This window comes from Cuculus canorus, chromosome 1 (assembly GCF_017976375.1).
Source record: "Cuculus canorus isolate bCucCan1 chromosome 1, bCucCan1.pri, whole genome shotgun sequence".
Taxonomy (NCBI): Eukaryota; Metazoa; Chordata; class Aves; order Cuculiformes; family Cuculidae; genus Cuculus; species Cuculus canorus.
This window is the reverse complement of record NC_071401.1, coordinates 147,465,764-147,485,961: the sequence shown is the minus strand read 5'-3', so window position 1 is coordinate 147,485,961 and position 20,198 is coordinate 147,465,764. Positions and strand designations below refer to the sequence as shown.

The window sequence follows — 20,198 nt, the reverse complement described above, 5'->3', positions numbered from 1 at the left end:
TAAGTTGGGTACTTCAGATAAAACAAACACTTTGAGGAGTGCATTAGTCATAGGCATCTAGCGCTGGAAGTTATCTAAAGAGACCAGCTATATATCATCACAAATAGGTTTGTTTTAACCTGTTTATAAGAACAGGTTAAGCAAAGGCAATTACACCACCTGCCAAGGTAGCTTATTCCAAAGCTTCATTACCTTGGCAGTTCAAAGATTTGGGTTGGTTGTTTTTTTTTTTCTTTCTTTCTGTCTATCCCAAATTATTAGTGCTGCGAGTTTAAGCTGAGTTTAAGCTGTCCTTCTCTAATGGTGGAGTGTTACTATTTTAAGTGCTTACTTCTTAAGTAGCTCTTAGACACTTCTGCAGTAGATGTCTTTGTAGGTATGATAAATAATCCTACTTACAAGTGCTTGTTCATAAATACTGCATGGTAATAAAAGTATTGGATACAGTTCCTTTTCTTGAACTAAATTTATGTCTTTAGTTAGAGCTGTCAGCAGAGATGCAGACACTTAAGTTGGCTTCAACCACGTTACCTCCAGAGTTTCAAAGCCTGGCACGTGTGATGCAAATGCCCTTGGCCAAGAAGCCAGGCTAATTAACCTGTGATCCCCCCTCACTGGTTTGAGATGTTTGTGTGCTATCATGTACTCCTCTGAGGACTTTCTGGCTCAGAGCTCTGCTTGCTCCCGGAGCTCTGGAGTGTGTTTGACTCTTTGGCATACACTTGTAAATTGTGATTCCTCTGACACATACTGGTAGTGTTTCTTCTGTAGCACAGAAACAACTGGTGAAAATTGTCCTTGCTTCAGCAGATGGTCATCAGTCCCTCTCTTTAGGGCAAGACATCCAGCTAGCCAAAAAAAGAGACACTCCTTTTATCCTCTCCCACAACCACCTGTGGTATTTGTTGCCATTTGTACAAGAGTTTGAACAGTGAGCTTAGCCATTAGGTTATTCTAGATGTACTAAATATTAGCATATAGTTCATGGACCAGTAACACTGTTTTTCTTGCTCTTTGCCTCAAGCTCTGCTATGTTATGCCATCATCCAGTGCAAGATGTGCTCAATTTCCTCGTGCACAAGACAAAGTTCATTATTATATAAAGCTGAAAGACTTAAGGGATCAGCTGAAAGGCATCGCACCAAACACAGAGGTGCAGGAGGTGCAGTACACGTTTGACTTGCAACTTGCACAAGGTATAGTGGTTGTTTTGTTAGTCCTTTATAAAAAACGTACCGTAATGTACGACATAACTAGCAGTTTCCCAAGCAAAAAGAAATAAAGAATTTAAGGGGGTGAAGAGATATGCCATCTGCTCTAAATCCTGTGGTGCACAATTATGGATTCTGTTCTCTTTTTAGTATGGCTTTAATTTTCTAAGGGGAACGGAAGTTATCTTGTGAAATGTGTGACTGTTTTTTCAAGTGTTCTCAGATAAAAGTGCTTTTTGATCATTTGTATTCCAAATACTAATAATTGGTCTTCTCTTCATCAGAGGATGCTAAAAAGATGGCTGTCAAAGAAGAAAAATACGATCCAGGTTATGAAGCAGCATATGGAGGCGCTTACTGTGACCGTGCACCATATGAAAGTGAACCGTGCAATTTCTCTTCAAATGGAACTGGTAAAGTGCGGTGCTTGGGGCATTTGGTCTGTAAACCATTCCTTATGAACAAATACTTAACTTTCTACCCTTTCACCAACTTGCACAATTAATACAATATATTTGAAGTATAGCAGCAGTTAAACTCTTACATAATTAAGGGAATGTATAGTTTTTGTGAGAGGTAAATAAAGTAATTTACTTAATTTTAAATTGTCTGCAATTTTAAACTGTTTTCCCAAATTCTGACTCCCAAGATCTGGCAAACAGACACAACTAGTAACTTGCACAGTAAACCTTTTCAACTACAATGGCTTTTATAACTGCATCATGCTTTAGAGAGCAAAAGAGAGGGTTGGTACTTCTTTTTTTCCATTCCTAAGGAAAGCACAGCCAGAGAACGGTGGAACAGATTAACAGTGCAATTGAGGTGGGCCTTGCTGGTGGGCCAGATGAAGGAGCAGTATTGGAAGGATCAGTGTAGTGATCTAGCTGTAATTAAAAAGCTGGGAATTGGGAATTTTACTTCCCAAAATACCACCAACTGTAATTAAAGAAAATATACAAAAAGCAGAGGCAGAAACAGTAACTTTGGAGTAACCATCTTCCTCTGCAGTCTTGAATTTTCAGTCGTAATCTCTTTCACATTGTGAATTGAAATTTGCACTCTATCTACCCTGCTTTATGAAAGAGAGTATCCTTTTGAGAAGAAAACAATTATTCAAAGGAAACACTGCAAAGTGAGGTATTCTTTTATATATTTAGAATCTTAATTATATATATATGCTTACATATATACAGCTTTGAAGAGCTGAAGAAATTGTAATTTGAGGAAATCATTGGGATCTACAAAAGCAGATGCTCAAAAGAATTAAGTTTTAACTGCAGCCTGACTAGGTGCTTGAAAAATAAAGAGGAAAGATGGAAAGTGCAAATATTTTATTTTATTTCCATTTTTTTTAGGGTGTTGGGGATTGTTTTGTGGTTTTTGAGGTTTTTTGGTAGTGGCATCATCTGTAATTTAATTGCTTAGTTCTAGTTAGTGGTATCAACTACATTTTTAAACTGTATTTTATTATTTTTGGTTTTGTTTTTAGAAGCAAGCAACCCACAGTACTGCCAGGGGTCATCCTTCGGTGAAGTTCCTAATGGACAATGGATGACACAGTCCTTTGCAGACCAGATTCCAGAGTTCAATGCTGGTATGATACGGGAAGAAGAGGGAAGCAGTGCGTAAGAGCTGTTTCTTCTTGGCTACGCACACATGCTGCAGTTTTAATGCAGTGATCAAGATTGGTACCTCGGTTCTCCAACTGCAGCATTTTAGTAGTATTTTATCTCCACTAGTTATTTTATTATAGTCCAAAGTAAGTGTGTGGTAGGCTCAAATCAATGAACTAGAGAATTTTAAGGAACTGTCCAAACTTTTTTAAAAAAAAAGGTTAGCTTTTTTTTGTATATGAGTTTTATATTTAACGTATACCATTTCTTGCAGGTTTTGACAAATTGCTTTCTCATTTGTGAAGATTTCTTTGGGGTATTAATTTTATTCCATAAATTGTACTGTAGTAGTAACAGCAACGGTAGACTTTTTACTGATGCCTCAATATTTGGATAATCTCATAATCCTTTTATATCCAGGGGGAACAATGGGAGCGTACCCTTATCTTACATGAAGTGGTGTTTTTAATCATGCACAGTTAAGCAAATTGTGCTTCTCAAGTCTGCCTTTTTACTTTCTTAAAAAGTTGTGCTCTGCAGCTGTTGAGTACTCCGTATTTTCTGGGTGGGACAAGAGAGCTCTGCCTGTTCAGTGCTTGGACCATAGTCAGAATTAAGGGTGTGGAGACACCTCAAGTCACAACACTGGGGAGGAGAATTTGTGTTGCACAGGACAGAGCCTAAATACTCTAGCTGAGCTGTCTTCGGGTAAAGTGTCCCTAACACTCCATCTCTTTCCCTCTTAAATTCCAGTGTAAGAAACGAATTCCTTAAAAAGGGTGGGGGGGAAACAGTAGTGGTTCTTGAATTCTATGGCATTTACTCTGGTCATTTTGGGTGTGAAAAGTCTCCTCACCTGACCTTTAAGAGGAGAAAACCCCTTCAAACAGATTAGGTTGCAGGGAATGGAAAGACTGTATTCCCTGTAAAAGCAAGGTACAGCTACATTGTTTACAGCAGGTACAATTAGCACAAGGTGAAGGAGGATTGCAGTTTTTTAACATCCAGTTCTCTTTAATTTTTAAGACCTTATAGTGTGTTCTCATTCCTCTTAAAAGTGAAAAATATTAAGTTTAATGGCAGCTATTCCATGGATAAGAAGTCCATGGAACTTCTTATGGACTGTAGCTGTAGAAACTACAGAGCTTGCTTAAACAATACATTTTTGGCCAATATTAGTGACTGAGAAAGAGCTGGGATTCCGTGCTTGTGCCTGACCATCATCTTCTTTCCCTCTTTTATCATGTGAAGAAGAGATGAAGTAAAAGCAATAAGCTGATCAAAACATTAAAGTTTTGATGATCTTATGACCGTAGGTGCTTCACATACTTGAAAAATAGATACAAGTAGTATCTCCACACTCCACACTTGGTCAGAGATTCCTGTACCGGTGTGGTTATCTTTATCCTTTCCTCACAGCCAGTGACAGAAGTCATGCTTTGAGTGTAACTAGTTAGTGTAGATTCTAATCCTGCTGTAACAGCTCTTGCTAAGATCACGCACTGTCAACCTGTTGAGGCAGGCATGATGTTTACAGTTTTCTTCCCAAATTCTGTGGCTTAATTCTGAGCGTCTTAAATCAAGAAAGTGATTTATGATTCTGATGGTGTTTATTAGCTTCAGCATAAAGCTGTTCAGTATATTGTCAAAAAGGTATAGGATTTGTCTTGTCTGTTATTTAAAGTGTACTGTATCATGTATTGCTGTTTACATGGACATTTTCCTGCAGGTGCTCAAAGTATCTTGCATCAGGGATCTGTTACAATTCAGTTTTATTTTTCAACAGAATTAGAAGCATGTAATTAGCACTGCTGAGTAGGTAGCACAGTAGGATATAACTACTGTAAGGCTATCCTGTTTGATCAGAAGGGAGAGGTCTCTTCTTTAACAGTCACCTACTAGGTTCTCTAGGTATAAAATTAAGTGTACAATGACCGTTTCACTCAATATTGCAATTCTTCGTGTATTCCCTCAGAACTGGTGCTCTTTTTGTTACAGTGATACAGAAGTTCTTACTCTGTCTTAAATCTCAATGTTTCACAATAAAATCAGGAATTCTATTGCAGTGTCTTGGAATGTGCTTTCACATCTTGCTAGCAGGGATCCAAACGCACTACAGGACATGTAATACACAAAGAGTGCAAAACAGAGTCATCGTGCAACAGAACTCTGCTCATTAAAATGCTGCATAAGTTTTCATATCGGGCTGTTTAACGGGTACTGGACAACTAAAGACACCAGATCTGTAAGAGTGAAAGTATTTCCTATGTAGATTTCTCTACCAAAAGATATTGGAGTCTAATTTAGAAGGACCTTACATTAAAACACAGTCTGGCACCAAGTATGACCTCTGTAACTGTTTAATGAAAATACTTCATTGTCAAACTTATTTCCTCACTTCACTTGAAAGTCAGGATAATCTGAGCTGTGTCATTGTCACTCCAGCCTCCCTCTCAAGCCATAAGCACACAAAACTGATGGTCATTTATTCAGATAATTATACAACATGTTGCATTTCCAACTATGACATACTGCAACACCTAGCGTATAGATGCATTTAAGTGTCTTCGGTATCAGCTGTCAGGACGAGTTAATTTGAACCTCCCTGAAGGGTCAGGAATAAACCAGTTTTCCCACAGATTGGTGTGAACACTGGGATAGTCCCAAGGTTTATATCTCCCATTCCAATGAAGTAATTTAGCTTCTTGAAGAAAATGCTCTGAGTAACGAGTATCAGGACTCCAACCTGCAGGGGTAGATTTTTTTTAAAAAAAAAGAAAAAAAGAAAAAGAAAATCCATTTTTTTAAGAATAGCAGATACTATAGTGAGGTAAATTCAGTTTGGTTTTGTGTTTTTGGGTTTTTTTTTTTAAGAATTCTGATAGCGTGGTTTCACCTGTTAATTGATAAGTAGTTGTACTATAGAATAGCTTTTTTCAGCTTCATGCCTCTAGTGCTGCATCAGAAACAAAACCTCTTAAGTTTCCTCTCTCCAAGCTCTTAAAATCTTGGCATAACTGGGGTTAGAATAAAAGTCATTAATTTTACTATACCAGCTATGCCATTATTCTTTTCACAGGATAATTCGCCATTCTCTGGTGAAAGGTAACTACATCCTGTTGAATAGACAAATGCTGCCAGGCATCCCATCTTCTTCCACTGTGCCTACTAAAAGTGATTTTTTTTTTCAGTCTCTCACTATATTCAGATCTTTGTTATATCCTTTCCAGAATTTATGACGAGATAGGGTTGCTGGTCTTCAGACGTGATTTTGTCCTTGGTATTTGTCATTTTTTCACTTTTTAATCCAATTTAATGACTATTTGGGTTTTGCAGGAGTTGCAACTGTTTTGTTTGCTTGACCTATTCAGAGATTTGCATAATGACCGGTATTGGGAACCCCCTCACATTCTGCCCTGCCCTGAGGAATGCAGGACTAATCAGAGTTGGGGGAAGCAAGGATTACACGCTGTGGATCTGAGGTATAAAGTAATGCGTTGCAGTTAAGTGACATAAGGTCCTGTACTCGAATCCTGCAAACCTCTCACTTTACTTGGTTCCAACTGCAAACGGTGGGAAGATAAACTTACCAAGATGTCTTATGTGCCACATAGGATTAATAGTGGAATACTTCCTATGAAATACAATCAGCATTGGAGAGGTTGCCACACCTCCTGCGAGGGTGCTGCTGTAGAGGTTTTCCCTGCAAAAGGGAAAAAAAAAAAAAAGGAAAATTGTGCAGAAATGCTCAAAACCTCAATCAAAGAGTCTGTAACACGAAAGTCAGAAGATTAAAAATCAGCATTCTGGCAAAATTCAAAATTATTTTGAACAGACCAGTTTGCAGTGTACTCTAATGCTGTGCATTGCTTGCGTTTGCAACTCCAATTCCTTGAGTAAATTTTTGCTACCAAGCAAAAAGGGAGTCAAATCCAACGTGAAGCCAATTGCTTCTACTCACTGCCCGTATTCTTCAAGGCTGACAAAGTTTACAGCAGAAAAAAAAGTTGCTAACGTAAAGGAATCAAACATATTTTAGTGTGGTTTCTTAAGAAAATTCATGTTTCCATATATTTCGTTTGTGTTCTCAGTGTCCCTCAAGATTAAGTGTGGTTTGTGATCAAACAGAAGACTAAAATGCCTAGTGGCCATTTCTTAATACACAATTGGTCAGATGGAAGCAGATGGAAATTCTGGAATATGGCCTACTTTGTTCTCTGAAATCTCAGAGAAAGACTGCTTAGAGTTAAAAACTTTAAAGAGCTTTTAAACAGAAAATTAAACTATAAACTGAATATTAAAAGTAAAGCTAGATTTTTATACATACTCTACATTTCTTTGCATCCATTTTTCCAACTGCTTTGTAATCCGTTGATGTTTCCATTCAGTCATGTTAGCAACAATTACTCCAGGATTAAAGGAGCAGGTGCTGGGGCTGATGCCAAGATCTCTAATTGCTTGCTTTCTGTAGTCCAGGAATCCCATGTACGTGTTCTAAGAAAAAATAGCATGTTTATCCTCTATGAATCTCCATAAAGATAAGTGTAAATGCATCTCTCTGCCAGAGAGACTAGATCCACGCTCTCAAAGCTCAGTTTCTAGATGATGGTTACCTGTCTTGATTTTCGTGTGACACAAGGCTGGAAGGCAGGATAATTCCAGTTACTGAATTACTTTTTCCATAGTATTGTTCCATGTGAGCTTGCTAAGGCTCTTCTGCCACTATGTTTGCCTTTCTGTAGCTTACTCTAAATGATGTTGCATCATGCTTGTACAGCTGTAATGCTAGAGGGACTCACTGACAATTCTGACAATTCAGGAATTAGCCTCCAAACACTATTTTCCTGAGTTTTGTTCCCATTTCTACTACAGCACATCATACATTCTGTCTTCATTAGATGTTCCATTAAGTGCTCACAATCTACTTATAGCAAAATACCAAACATAATTTAATAGAATCCAAAGACCAATAGAGATTTAAATTATTACAGAATATTATTACAGCCTGATCTAGTGGGATGTGTCTGTGCCCATGGCGGGGGGGGTGGAACTGGATGATCTTTAAGGTCCCTTCCAACCCAAACTATTCTATGAGTCTATAGCACCATATAACTACAGAGTTACTAAAAAAAAAAATAGTTCCTAATTATCTGTAAAAACTCTACCATTATTTTTTGTTATTTTTGCAATAACTTCCACTTTGGGGAAAATGTATAAAATCATCTGACATTTATGAGTAAATATATTCCTGACTACAATTCCAAAATGGCATCTTACCTGCATCCCTACGCTTCTAACCATTTCATGTGTAGAAGGCAGATCACAATCATCTGAAAAAGCTGCAGCATGTCCAGGAGCTAACTTAGTATCGTAGAGTTCCTGGATGTCACCTGAGTACAGAAAGGTCAAAAGCATGAGGAAACCTACCGCACTGCTACAGATTTGATATGATAACTTCTGTTCTCATAGAAGTTACTTACAAAAATACCATTTCTAGGTGATTGCCCAGTTATTGAAGGCTGAATTTTGTAATATGGGACAATTTTCAAGCTTGAGTTCTGTACCTGGGTGTCTAAGGACTATCCTTACAAATCATCAGTATCCAATACATCCATATGCTGGTCTCAGTGTCCAAAATCAGATACAGCAGAATCCCATTACACCGTTAAGAAGCTTGGTTACAGTTATGCGTTCATAGAGCTTGCCTTTGGAGAAGGAGGACACAGCCAATTTTTCTGAGCCTCTTCAAGTCCAACTAAAGTGCCACTTCAATCTCTCACACAGATCAGATTCTTCCTGGTGTTATTGTGTTTATAAGTCCTGGTAAATCGCCTGGATTCCCAACACTAGCCAGCTGAAATGTGCCTGTCACACCTGACCAACCCTGCTGCTTTCCCAACAGACCACCCAACTCCTTCCTGGTGGAGGGAAATAATGTAAAGCACAGCCTCTCACTCATCACCTGACTAGCAGGTACCCAGGATGTGCCAGAACAGTTTCAGAGCAGGTGGGAAGCACAGGGCTGCCACAGCAATTGGGTGAGTCTGCACCGAAACCCTCTGCAGCTGAGCTTGGGTCAGTCAGAGGTAGGATGAATTATTTTGGAAGGCCACATGCTGCCCAGTAGCCTTAGGTGAGCTCATTAAAAGGCCAATAACTGAAAACATTCCCCGTACTGCAAACACTGGAACTGCTATTTCTTAAGCAGAAATTATTTGTCACACCAGAAGGACAAGATGTCATCCAGAGGGATCTGGACAAGTTGGAGAAGTGGGCCTGCATGAACCTTATGAGGTTCAACACCACCAACGTGCAAGGTCCTACATCTGGGTTGGGGCAATCTGTGGTTTCAATACAGGCCGGGGGATGACGTGCTTGAGAGCAGCCCTGCAGAGAAGGACTTGGGGGTGCAGATCAATGAGAAGCTCGACATGAGCCGGCAGTGTGCGCTCACAGCCCAGAAGGCCAACCGTGTCCTGGGTCCAGCAGACTGAGGGACATCGTTCTGCCCTTCTGCTGCACTGCTGTGAGATCCCACCTGGAGTACTGTATCCAGTTCTGGAAACCTTAACATAAGAAGGATATGGAGCTGTTGTAATGGGTCCAGAGAAAAGCTAAAAGGATGATCTGAGGACTAGAGCACCTCCCATGGAAGGACAGGCCGAGAGAGTTGGGATTGTTCAGCCTGGAGAAGGCCCCAAGGAGACCTTATAGTGACCTTCCAATACCTGAAGAGGCTGCAGGAAAGCTGGGGAAGGGCTTTTTACAAGGGCACCGAGTGACAGGACAAGGCAGAATGGATTTAAATTGGAAGGGGGAAGATTTTGATCAGACATCAGGAAGAAATTCTTCACTATGAGAGTGGTGAGGCACTGGCACAGATTGCCCAGGGAAATTATGAATGCCCATGGCAGAGGGGGTTGGAACTGGATGATCTTTGAGGTCTCATTACAGCTAAAGCATGAGAAGTGGCTGCCAGAATAGGGCCCCCCCCCTCCACCTCACTCCCACATGTCCATCTTTATTCCCCTCTTCTGGGCCTCATGATTGCATGGCCCAAGGGTGAGCAGGATAGGCTGGCTGAAACAAAGGGGAAAAAAAAATTTAGGGAAAAAAAAGGGTTGGGGTTTGTCGTTATTGTTGTTGCTGTTCCTCTAGTCTTCTGCCAGGTCAATCAGCTGAATCAGCTTATTCTGCAGCTGGACAACTGTGACACAAGTAACAGGACTGGCCTGGGGATGGAAAGGCCATTTCTGTCAGCAGCAGCCTAACATGAGCTGTAATGTGAAACTGCGCCTTTATCCTGCAGCTCCAGAAACACCACCAGCTGACAAAAGCTGACACCCCAAAGAGAGAGAAAGCCCTCGCTCCACTCTTCTCCCAGCCACGCTGCCTTGACTCCCACAGGGCAACTGATTCAGGCTGGAAGTAATCACATTTCTGGTGAAAGGCTGCAAAGAGGGGTGCAGGGGAAGTGGTGGGCTCAGCTTAGTGCTTGTGAAACTGGGACTCTGAAATCTGTCATCACGATTCTACAAAATGCTACAGATTCTGTGCTCAAGATCACATTTGAGTGTTTGGGATTTTAACTCTCTTATTTGAGTAAACTTTGCTCTCAAGAGCCTTCCTCTCAGCAACAGCATTTCTGGATAAGGGAGCGGCAGCATTTGTACGAATTCAAATACCAGCAGGAAATGCATGCCACACACTTCACAATAAACGTTGCAGTATCTAAGTGAAATCCATGACGTCTTTCAGCAATTGACCAGATTCAATTAAAATTAAACCCATACACACAATTTTGATCAAAACCAACTATTCAAAAGACACATGGGGAGAAGTCCTTCTTCAGACTTACCTTTAAATAAATAGAGTGCAATATTCCTAGAAGCCACCTCCGTTTCCATTACAGCTCATATTTCCAAATGACTGTAAAAGCTGCAATAACTTTGATTTTAATTCTGCTAAAAACTGCTTTTTGGACAAGAGCTTACCTTGAACAATGATATCATCATCCAAGTATATTACTTTCTCATGTTTCTGGATAAGCAAAGGAAGATAAAATCGCACAAAGTTCAGCTGTTAAACAGAAAAAAAAAACCTGTGAAGACTAAATGGTAAAGCTGTTTCATGTAATAGTCTCATGTTTCTGTCTCTATTAACATTCTATTTTAATTTCTCTCTTCACTGAGCACTAGACATCATTTGCTTCCTCCCAGCTTCACTTGTATCTCGAACCCATTATTATTATTTATCCTTATTTTATTTATTGTGGCCCTAACCAAGCAGCCCAAAACAGCTGCCTCTTCACAGAATCATTTAGGTTGAAAGAGGCCTTTTGAGATCATCTTGGCCAACTCCTCTTCTCAAGCAGGGTCCACATTAGCAGGCTGCCAGAGAGCATGCTCAGTTGAGTTTTGAACGTCTCCACAGATGGAGACTCAACAGTCTCTCTTGGCAACTTGCTCCAGCGTTTGCTCACCCTCTACATAAAAAAAAATAAAAAATAGTTTCTTCTTGTGCCCAGAGGAAATTTCATGTATTTTACTTTGTGCTCATTGCCTCATGTCTCTCCTCTTCAGTATTTATACATATTGATAAGATCCTCCCGAGTCTCCTCTTCTCCAGGCTGAATAGCCCCAACTCTCTCAACCTCTCCTCATCTAAAAAAGACGCTCCAGTCCGTTAATCATCTTTGCAGTCCTGTGTTGGACTCGCTGCAGTAAATCCTTATCGTTCTTGTACTGCAGAGCTCAAAAATGGACACAGTACTCCAAATGCAGCCTCACAAGTGCTAGGTAAAGAAGAATGATAGCCTTCCTGGACTTGCTGGCAATGCCCTTCCTAGTGCATTGTTACAGCATACATCACACAAAGCACTTCAAATGTAATAGTGTCATCATTCCACTGCATAGGGATTATTTGACTGGTGGCACAGATAGCAATGAAGAACAGAGCAGAGGGAGAGGGAACTGAGAACATGGGAACAACCATACAGACTCAGATCATTTGACCCAGCACCTGCCTTCAGTGTGGTCCTAAGCAGATGCTCAGTGAAAACTAAGAATGCAGAAAGCATACAGAAAAATTGCTCCAAGTATTCTCCTAGCTTCTAGTTATTTTTGGCTCAAGGGATTTAGTGAACCAGATGTGATCTGTCTAAATATAAACTTCAGCCCTTACTGAATCCCTGTAAATTTTTACATTTATGAGACCTTTTCATCAAGGAATTCTAGAGGTTTAGTACTCCTTGCGTGAAAAATATGCAACATTTCTCATTTGTTCTGACTGTGACTGCTACTAATTTAATCTAATGGCCATTAGTTCTTGTATTGGAAGAAACAGCGAGCAATCATCTGCCATTCAGTCCTCCATGCCACTTGGTCCTGTAGACCTCTGCTATTTTCAAGGTGGAAGTCACATTTCCAGGCTGAATCCACTATTTTAACCCACTGATTCCTTGTATGAAATCTTTTTCATATATTAGAAATGTCAAAGGCTTAGAGAGGGGCAGAAAGAATAAACATTCTGAATAGACCTGAATGTTTTCCAGTGGTGCTACATCTTTTTCAGATAACAGGACAAAGATTGCATGTAGTATTTAGGATGAGAGAAACCTATGGATTTGTATTGTGGCATAATCACATTCTCTATTTTGATCCTCACTCTTTTCCTAATAATTTCTAACATCTGATTTGCCTTTTCTGACAGCCATTACTGTTTAAATTAGTCGTTAGCTTCTGAATTAACCCTGGACATGAGCAGAACACAACCAATATAGCATCATAGAGGCACAAAAAACATTATTAGATCTTCCCTCTAATAAACTGTGAATGTATTCTTAAAGATACAACACATTCAAATTACCAATTTTATGCCACCAGACAACAAGGCTACAGCAAGAAAGACACGTTGCAAGGACCTTGTTATAGTGCACTCTTCCTGCCTGAGTTAGGGTGTGGAGTTTGGACCTGATGTGGCTTCTCTGGCTTACGCTCTCCCTGCATAATGGAACGTAGATCTAGGACATTTTAAAGCTTGTAATAAGCATTAAAAACCCTGAAAATCTGTTACGTGGTGTTCATTTACTCACAGGCTGCAGTAGCTCAGGACGCGATGCATCTTGTCTTATTTTTCCCTTTAGTACCATAGGGTTGAATTCCACAACCTTGAATTTTATTTCTTTCAGTTTAGAATTTTCAATCCATTTTCTGTGATAAAAAAAAGAAGAGATAAAGGAAATATTGAGAGCGTGGCAAGTTCCTCCGCTACTTCACAGGCTCATAGGAGAATAAGAGACCTTGGAAGCGCACTTGATCTATTTTAACCTAAGACAGAAGGACTTACGTTTACAGCTGTTGTACAGACATTTGTTTAACCTGTTCTTAAAAACACACAACAACAACCAAACCAAAAAAACAACACTCAGAAAACCCACAAAGCAAACACACCACTGCAAAAACGAGAGACACCACACGTTGCACAGAAAACACATCTTTCAACATTGCTAGCATTAAATGCTCCTTTTTCTAGGCTTTTTTGCTATACTTAAAGACCATTGTTCTTATCCTATCTGCTATGCCTTTAAAGCAGAGATTAGTCTTCTGCTTTTTACAGCTTCATGTCCTTCAAGGTGACTGCCACATCACCTCCCAACTTTATTTTCCTAAGACTAAACTAATTTTCTTCATTATTTTGTCAGCTTTCTTGACACAATTACTTGTTCTCCCCTTCTAAACATTTTCTGAAGGCACCTAAAACTAAACGCCACATTTTTTCTGATGTGTTAATAAGGTCAGCAAGATCAGAAAAAAAGTTTCCTCACATCTCTTATGGTCGTGTGTGTCAAAATTTATAGCCAGTATGATGCTTGCCTTTTTTGTTGTTGTTGTTTTCTTTAATCAGTGTGGTCAGTTATCAGTCATAATTCTGTACTTTTCCAAATGAGTACTACCAAACCGCTGCTTCACCCTGAGCCAATACAATCAGCTACTCCTAATGATATTACCTTGTCATTACCTCTATTGAATTTCACCACATTTTACAGTTCATTTTTCCAATTAATCATGTTTATTCTGTTTTCAGCTCTTGTCCTGTTCCTCAATATATCTGCTGTCTCTTTTCCAGCTTCATGCCAACTGCAGATTCATAAATAACATTCTCCGCTCTATTATCTAGGTTACTGATGAACTGGATGGGAAAAACTCCCTGTGGAACCTCACTCATTATGTCTTTTCACTTTGACACAAATTCTGGGTACACAGACTACAGAACAGCTGTAGTAAGATGTGAAAACTGCTATGAAATCTGCTTCAATTTTGATTCACACCTTCCCGCTGCTTACAGGAAATGTTTGCAAATTTTAACACCCGTATACGCTTTCATCACAAGCTTCTTCAGGTCTCTATTTACAGCCTTTAATAGACCCTCTTACTTGAAATTAGCTTTAAACAGCAAGTTTTTCTACTCTGAAGCTTAAGACAGTGCCAGATGAGGTAAGTGCAGTGCCACAAAGTGGCATCGTGACAAGTAAGTACATATACACTTACTACAGCCTCTTCTGCAGCCGATCTACATAAGGCAGAAAGGACAGGTATGCGCATAGTCTTGCTATTTCACACACCTTTACACCAGTCAGTGCCCTGCACAGGGCAAAATGGTCCTTTTTCCTATATATGGAGAATCCTGAAGGCTTCTACCAATAGCACTACTTAAATAAAAGGGAGAAACGTTTCCCTGAAAAGCCCTCCAAAGTCTATGCTCAAGCTAAGGAGAACAACCGGGACCTAAGTGCAGCATGAAACAGAAGAAGGCTGGTATATACCGAATATGCGGGATGGTAGTCTTCAGTCCAACTATGTAGAACAAAACATTAGCTTCTGTGTTGCTGTAGATGCTACTGATTGCTGCTATAGCTGCACCCATTCTGCCCGCAGCAGCACAGATTACAACTGGGATTTCTTCTTCCATTTCCTCAGGAGTCTCCAAATCAACTATACGAAACAAAACTATGCATTACAACAGAAAATCAAGAATCTTTTTTATATCAGATATGGGTCACCCGAGTGAGTATGCAGTTCCATAAGCAGTGTCATATCACAATCACCCCATTTCCTTACCACATCCTATACACATCCGCATCTGGCAGGGCACACAGCATGAGCTGTCGCTAATCCAGAACTACATGCAGGTTGACTGGACTGTTGGATGCCTCCAAACAGAATATATAAGAGTTCTCGGCATCTTCTACTCAGCAGGGGCACAATTCAGCCCGTCCTCCATGTAGCTGCTTATTCACATGAAACCTGAAGAAGTTTGAATACCTTTGAGACTTCTACTTCTCAGTTATATTTAGTAAAAATTGAACAATATATTCCAAACTTATCAAATAAGGAGGTAAGTAGAAGAGATGGTACAATTGCATGAGCTTCACTTCTTTGGGAAGCAGGCTAGAAAGTAAAAGTGCAAAATTTTGTACCAGCAGGAAGTTGTTAATGATAAAAGGAAAAAAACCTAACCAACACTGAATCAGTTCACATTAGTGCTAAGGAAGATTTTTATCCCTAGCACTGATTAGCTTACAGAACTTACATGGATGTATTTATACTGATTAAAACATGACCACTGAACTTGTAACAACCTCAACAAAAACGTACCAGGGAAAAAAAAGTTTATACCCAGATAGCGTTTGTTTATCTTGGAAACTGTGAATAAGCTATTAGTATAAACATTTAATACCAGCCCAACCATATCAACCCTAGCAGCTTTCCATCACTATAAAAATTCCAGCAAAAACTTCTCCTGTAAATTATGTCAACATTTGATGATCTACTGGAAATGAAGGGGTAGGCCAAGTACATTCCCAAAGGGGCAAGTTCTGATCAAAGTTTGTTATCACTTGACAACTCCAACGCTGTTCAGCATAAATAAGGATATACTCCCACTTCCATCTACATCAGTGACATCTGGATAAAAATTTGAATCAGAATGCCAATTCTTAGTCATTACTATCGATCTCCTAAGTAATTCAGAAGTAAAATATTCCACAGCTCAGACCACATGCAACAGTGCGAGTAGCTCATCTGCTGCAAGGTAAACAGTAGTCAGTAAATAAAAAAGCACTCTTCAAATCAAGAGATAAGGAATATAAAACACGAATGTAAATTAAACAGAAGTACAAGTCAATTACCCGCTTCATTCTTTAATGCAGATGACACTTGGTGAACTTTGTTATACAGAATGGCACACACAGTTAAGACAAGAAGTAACAGTAGGATCTGGTTAACTGAAACAAAAGGGAGAATTTGTTAACAATCAGTATAACATCTAATTGCCCAAGTACCTTTTTAAAAAACATTCCAGTTTGCAACCAGTACATATAAAACCCCGTATTTGCTGTGTTTATAAAATTCTCCTTTCCCTTGCCATTTGATTAAGCTAAAAATATTATGTTAAAGACATAATAGTATCTCCCCCTCTTACACTGATGTCCAACTATCCAATTTTCATGAATAAGTTGCTTACTAAATAATTAAGTTCCCAATACTTATGGGTTATCCATATGAGAAATTCATGTTTCTGAATCTTACCAGGAGCCTGGAACTTTCATTTCTCAGCTAGTTTGTTGTCTGTCCATTACCAAAGGATATCATGAGTTAATTACTTTTACCTAGCCCTTTCCTTCTCTCATGCTTTCCTGATAAAACTTCAAACATAGGAGATGCTTTTTTCAATTTCGATTTCAATGTAGATCTTCAAGGAGTATTTGAGAAAAACTCTAAAAATACTAAGAAAACAAACCCAGCATGCTACTGAAACCAGAAATGGTCCAATATTTTTGAAAATACATGAATATTTTGAGACTGTTACTTTAATTAGTCAAATCAAAACCAAAGCATGCAACAGCAAAACCCTCACTGCCTATTCTGATTCACAGCTCCTACCAGAATGTCTTGTATAAGTTTAGGTCATTCAACATTAACCAACCATGAGCAGGTGCCAGGGCAGTTCACTGAGTACAGCAGGGAAGAAATACACTGCCATTCTCGACAGTTACTTTGAGGATGGGAGTTCTTTTGCACCAACATGAAAGGTATTTAAGGTGTACAAAGGAGCAAAGAGAACAGAGTTTCAAACTCTTTCAATCAAAAGGGCCAAACTGGTCAGAAATGGGCATGAGAATAAATTGAAATTGGTAAGCATCCATCACTGAATCTGCACTACTTTAAACCAGCTCAGGAAGCAGCCCATTGACTTCAGAGACATTTTGGGTGCATAACTGAAGGCACGCATCAGTCCATTTTTAGTCACTGACCCTGACAACCGATAAGAACCCAAGATTTCTTGGGGCCACAACTCAATCACGAGTATGAAGAGCATTAAAGTGTAGAGGTCTGTAAAAAACCAACAGGTTCCGTGCTTTAGGCACAATAGACATCAAACCAACAGCAACCTGCACTCTTAGTGGGAAATTCCTGACCCCTCAGTCTCATACAGCAAAGCAGTGAGTAACTTCAAATTAATGGGATTTACGGCCATACTTACCTGACTTAGTTAACAGGAAAATGCTTATTTGTATACTTGAAGTTAAGCATAATTTAGCAAAACTAAAACTACAAATTTCCAGGCAACTGCAACAAAAGTTGCATGAGAAATGGCATTTGACATTTCTGCCTTTTAAAAATATATATTTCAGACGTTTTTAATATCTTACTTTTCTTTAAAAGAGCCATGTGTCCTGTTGGATGAGAACCGTGATCTGTGGTAAAATAAAAATTTAAAAAAGAGAGAAAAGTCATTAATACCAGTGGTGAATACTAGTTAGTTATTTTAGGGACAAGATTTCTATCACCAACTTTTAATGTTCACTTGGTAAACCTGAAATCTATCTTTCAGTACTGCGACCTTCCAGTACCTGAAGGGCCTAGAGGAAATCTGGGGAGGGACTATTCATAAAGGCTTGTGGTGATAGGACGAGGGGTAATGGGTATAAACTGGAGGGGGCAAATTTAGACTAGACATTAGGAAGAATTTCTTCACCATGAGAGTGGTGAGAGACTGGAACAGGTTGCCAAGGGAAGTTGTGGATGCCCCATCCCTGGAGGTGTTCAAGGCCAGGTTGGATGGCGCCTTGGGCAGCCTGATTTAGTGGGATGACCCTGCCCATGGCAGGGGGGTGGAACTGGATGATCTTTAAGGTCCCTTCCAACCCAAACTATTCTATGATTCTTTGTAAATAACTTCTTTTGGAACAAATAACTAATATTCTGGGCTAGAACTATTACATATCTTAATCTAAGCTACACTTTGGGAGGAAAGAACAGCATTTTAATAAATCCCATCCAATCACCTACATCAGTAGTAACTGAGATTCTTTAACACATTTTAAAATAACGTGTGAATAGGTTTTAAAACATCCACTGATGCAGTTTCTTAATGCATTTCCATTTATCTCTGATCTCACTTAGAATATAATAAGAATCACAAATACTAATCTCTTGCTGGAGCATGTTCCCAAACATCTGGGAATCTTGTACTGGAACAGTGTCTTTCAGGCTCTCAGAAAATTTCAGAGTAACAGTAAAAATACTTTCTAACAGCAGTGTCTTCCCGCCAACAGCAAGGGAGAGTTTGTGCAATGTGGCTTGTATTTAAGCATACTATTTGTGATACCAAAGAAAATGAGGTAGCCTTCCCCAAAACTGTACTTCTACAAGCTTAATAAGCGGCCATCATCTTATGCCCCACAGGACAGAACACAACCCCTAAAATACAGGATTATGGGAAACACAACATTCACTTTAATTTTGGACCCCAACGCTACTGTTTATGAAACAAACAAACAAGTAAAAAACAGTAGAAAATAGCATGTGAGGTTGGGTGCGGAGTAGAGAGGGGTACGGAAAATACAACTGTATGATCTAACCCTTATGCTATGGTTTCTTTATATAGGACAGAAAACAATTTTTCCTATTTCTATACATACAAATATGGACACATTGCAGCATGGATAAGGATATACAATGTTTTCTATGCACCTGTAACAGCAAGGTTTATTCCAAATCCTTGAGAAGACAGATGGAACAGCAAGAATTCTTGAAACCTGAGTCACAAAAGTGACCACCTCTCATTGGTCAATGCTCAAGTTCAGGCGGCATCCTAGATTAGTCTCTTCTTGAACTAACAAGTTAAATTACAATAAAAATATTTAAAACGCTAAGATGTGGCTTTGTTTACAAACTACATCTATTCACCTCTATTTAGATCATAACAGATGACTAAATCATAGAAAGAGGAGTACTTCTGAAAGTCCTTTTTCATCCACAATACTTAGCTACATTCCAGCAGCCCAGTGTCTTGATGTGGCATTGATTTACATAGAGAGGAAATGAAGCTTATTGGTCAAAAAACCCCCACTGCCGAGAAAGCTCTTCTCTCACGCATTACACACAAGTTTAGTCTTCTGATCTATTTAGAAAGTTTACTTACTTAGGCAAACCAAGAGATAACAGAACTCCCTGCACTCTTGGAGTTACTTTCTAACCCCTCTTTCACTAATAGAAATTTTCCACTGATTTCTATAAAGCTGACCCCCATCTTTTAATTAAGAATTTTAATGATAGTCAGGAACAATACTGATGATCACTGCAAGGTAAAAGCTGCATAGCCACAGCTTCATGATAGCTTCAGAAATGATTAAATCAACATAAACCAAACCACATTTTAAACTTTAAAATCCAAGCTCAAACAGATTCTCATGCAAGTTTGAATTCCAAAACTACAACATCCCTAAGCTTCAGAAACTCATATTCATTACATACTGACTTTTAAGGAAAGAGAGGAATATTTGTTCTCCTGCAAATATTTACTCAAATTTTCCTGACTCTAGACATTAATTCCTGGAACCTGGCAGTCTCTGACTCAGTTGCCAAATCCTGTAACAGAATGAGGGGCTGCAGAAGGGAAAGATCAGAAACAGTGACATTACTGCTCAGATATTTCCTGCTTAATTAGTATTTTTACCTCTTTAAAGCAGCACAGTATTCGATACTCCTCTCTCCTGAAGAGCTGTAGAGATATTTACTTGGATCCTAGATAGCCAACAGCTGTAAGCACTCTTGCCAAAGCTTCCTTGACCATCATCCTCCTTTGAAGTCCCCCCCACAAGGGCCTTACAGGGCACAGTAACAGTTTGAAGATCCAATTCCTTTTTCAAACTCTTCAAAGTTTTCTTTGGAGCTGTACTGGTTTTCTTTCCTTTCTCTGCTGCTGAGGAATAGCACAGGATCCAGACGCCGCACTGGAGGAATGAGAGCCCATAAACCACTTCCAGATGTGCAGAACGATGATGCAGCCCCAGATCTGGCAAACTTGC

General features: G+C 39.3%; 2 protein-coding genes across 4 annotated transcripts in view; one reads left to right on the top strand and one right to left on the bottom strand.

Annotated features, from left to right (window-relative positions):
• The window catches only part of TDG (thymine DNA glycosylase), a 13,692-nt gene extending 8,861 nt beyond the window's left edge, over positions 1 to 4,831 (top strand). Inside the window, exons 8-10 of one of the 2 annotated variants that reach the window (XM_054077471.1) lie at positions 1,025 to 1,196; positions 1,496 to 1,624; positions 2,701 to 4,831. In XM_054077471.1, coding sequence (XP_053933446.1) covers positions 1,025 to 1,196; positions 1,496 to 1,624; positions 2,701 to 2,840 — 441 coding nt within the window. In that variant the 3' untranslated portion in view covers positions 2,841 to 4,831. The remainder of the gene's footprint in view (positions 1 to 1,024; positions 1,197 to 1,495; positions 1,625 to 2,700) is intronic. The other variant, XM_054077481.1, reaches the window with a different exon arrangement.
• Positions 3,350 to 20,198, bottom strand: GLT8D2 (glycosyltransferase 8 domain containing 2). 2 transcript variants are annotated; one of them, XM_009561977.2, is made up of 10 exons: positions 19,847 to 20,198; positions 17,538 to 17,582; positions 16,014 to 16,109; positions 14,649 to 14,817; positions 12,918 to 13,035; positions 10,819 to 10,903; positions 8,102 to 8,214; positions 7,152 to 7,318; positions 6,415 to 6,527; positions 3,350 to 5,570 (listed from the first exon to the last, which is right to left on the bottom strand). In XM_009561977.2, exons 2-10 carry the CDS (start codon positions 17,554 to 17,556, stop codon positions 5,398 to 5,400), a joined length of 1,053 nt encoding a protein of 350 aa, XP_009560272.1. In that variant the 5' UTR covers positions 17,557 to 17,582; positions 19,847 to 20,198; the 3' UTR covers positions 3,350 to 5,397. The 2 variants fall into 2 exon arrangements, with proteins under 2 accessions (XP_009560272.1, XP_053933474.1); XM_054077499.1 differs by lacking the exon at positions 19,847 to 20,198 and adding an exon at positions 14,944 to 15,129 and having other exon boundaries at positions 17,538 to 17,574.

What these genes read in the sequence shown, in the direction of transcription:
- GLT8D2 (XM_009561977.2), bottom strand. An exon ending in TGCATTAAAGAATGAAGCGG is followed by an intron (nt 14,818 to 16,013) that starts GTAATTGACTTG and finishes TGTTTCGTATAG; the next exon opens with TTGATTTGGAGACTCCTGAG. An exon ending in TGGATGCAAAGAAATGTAGA is followed by an intron (nt 6,528 to 7,151) that starts GTATGTATAAAA and finishes TCCCTTTTGCAG; the next exon opens with GGAAAACCTCTACAGCAGCA.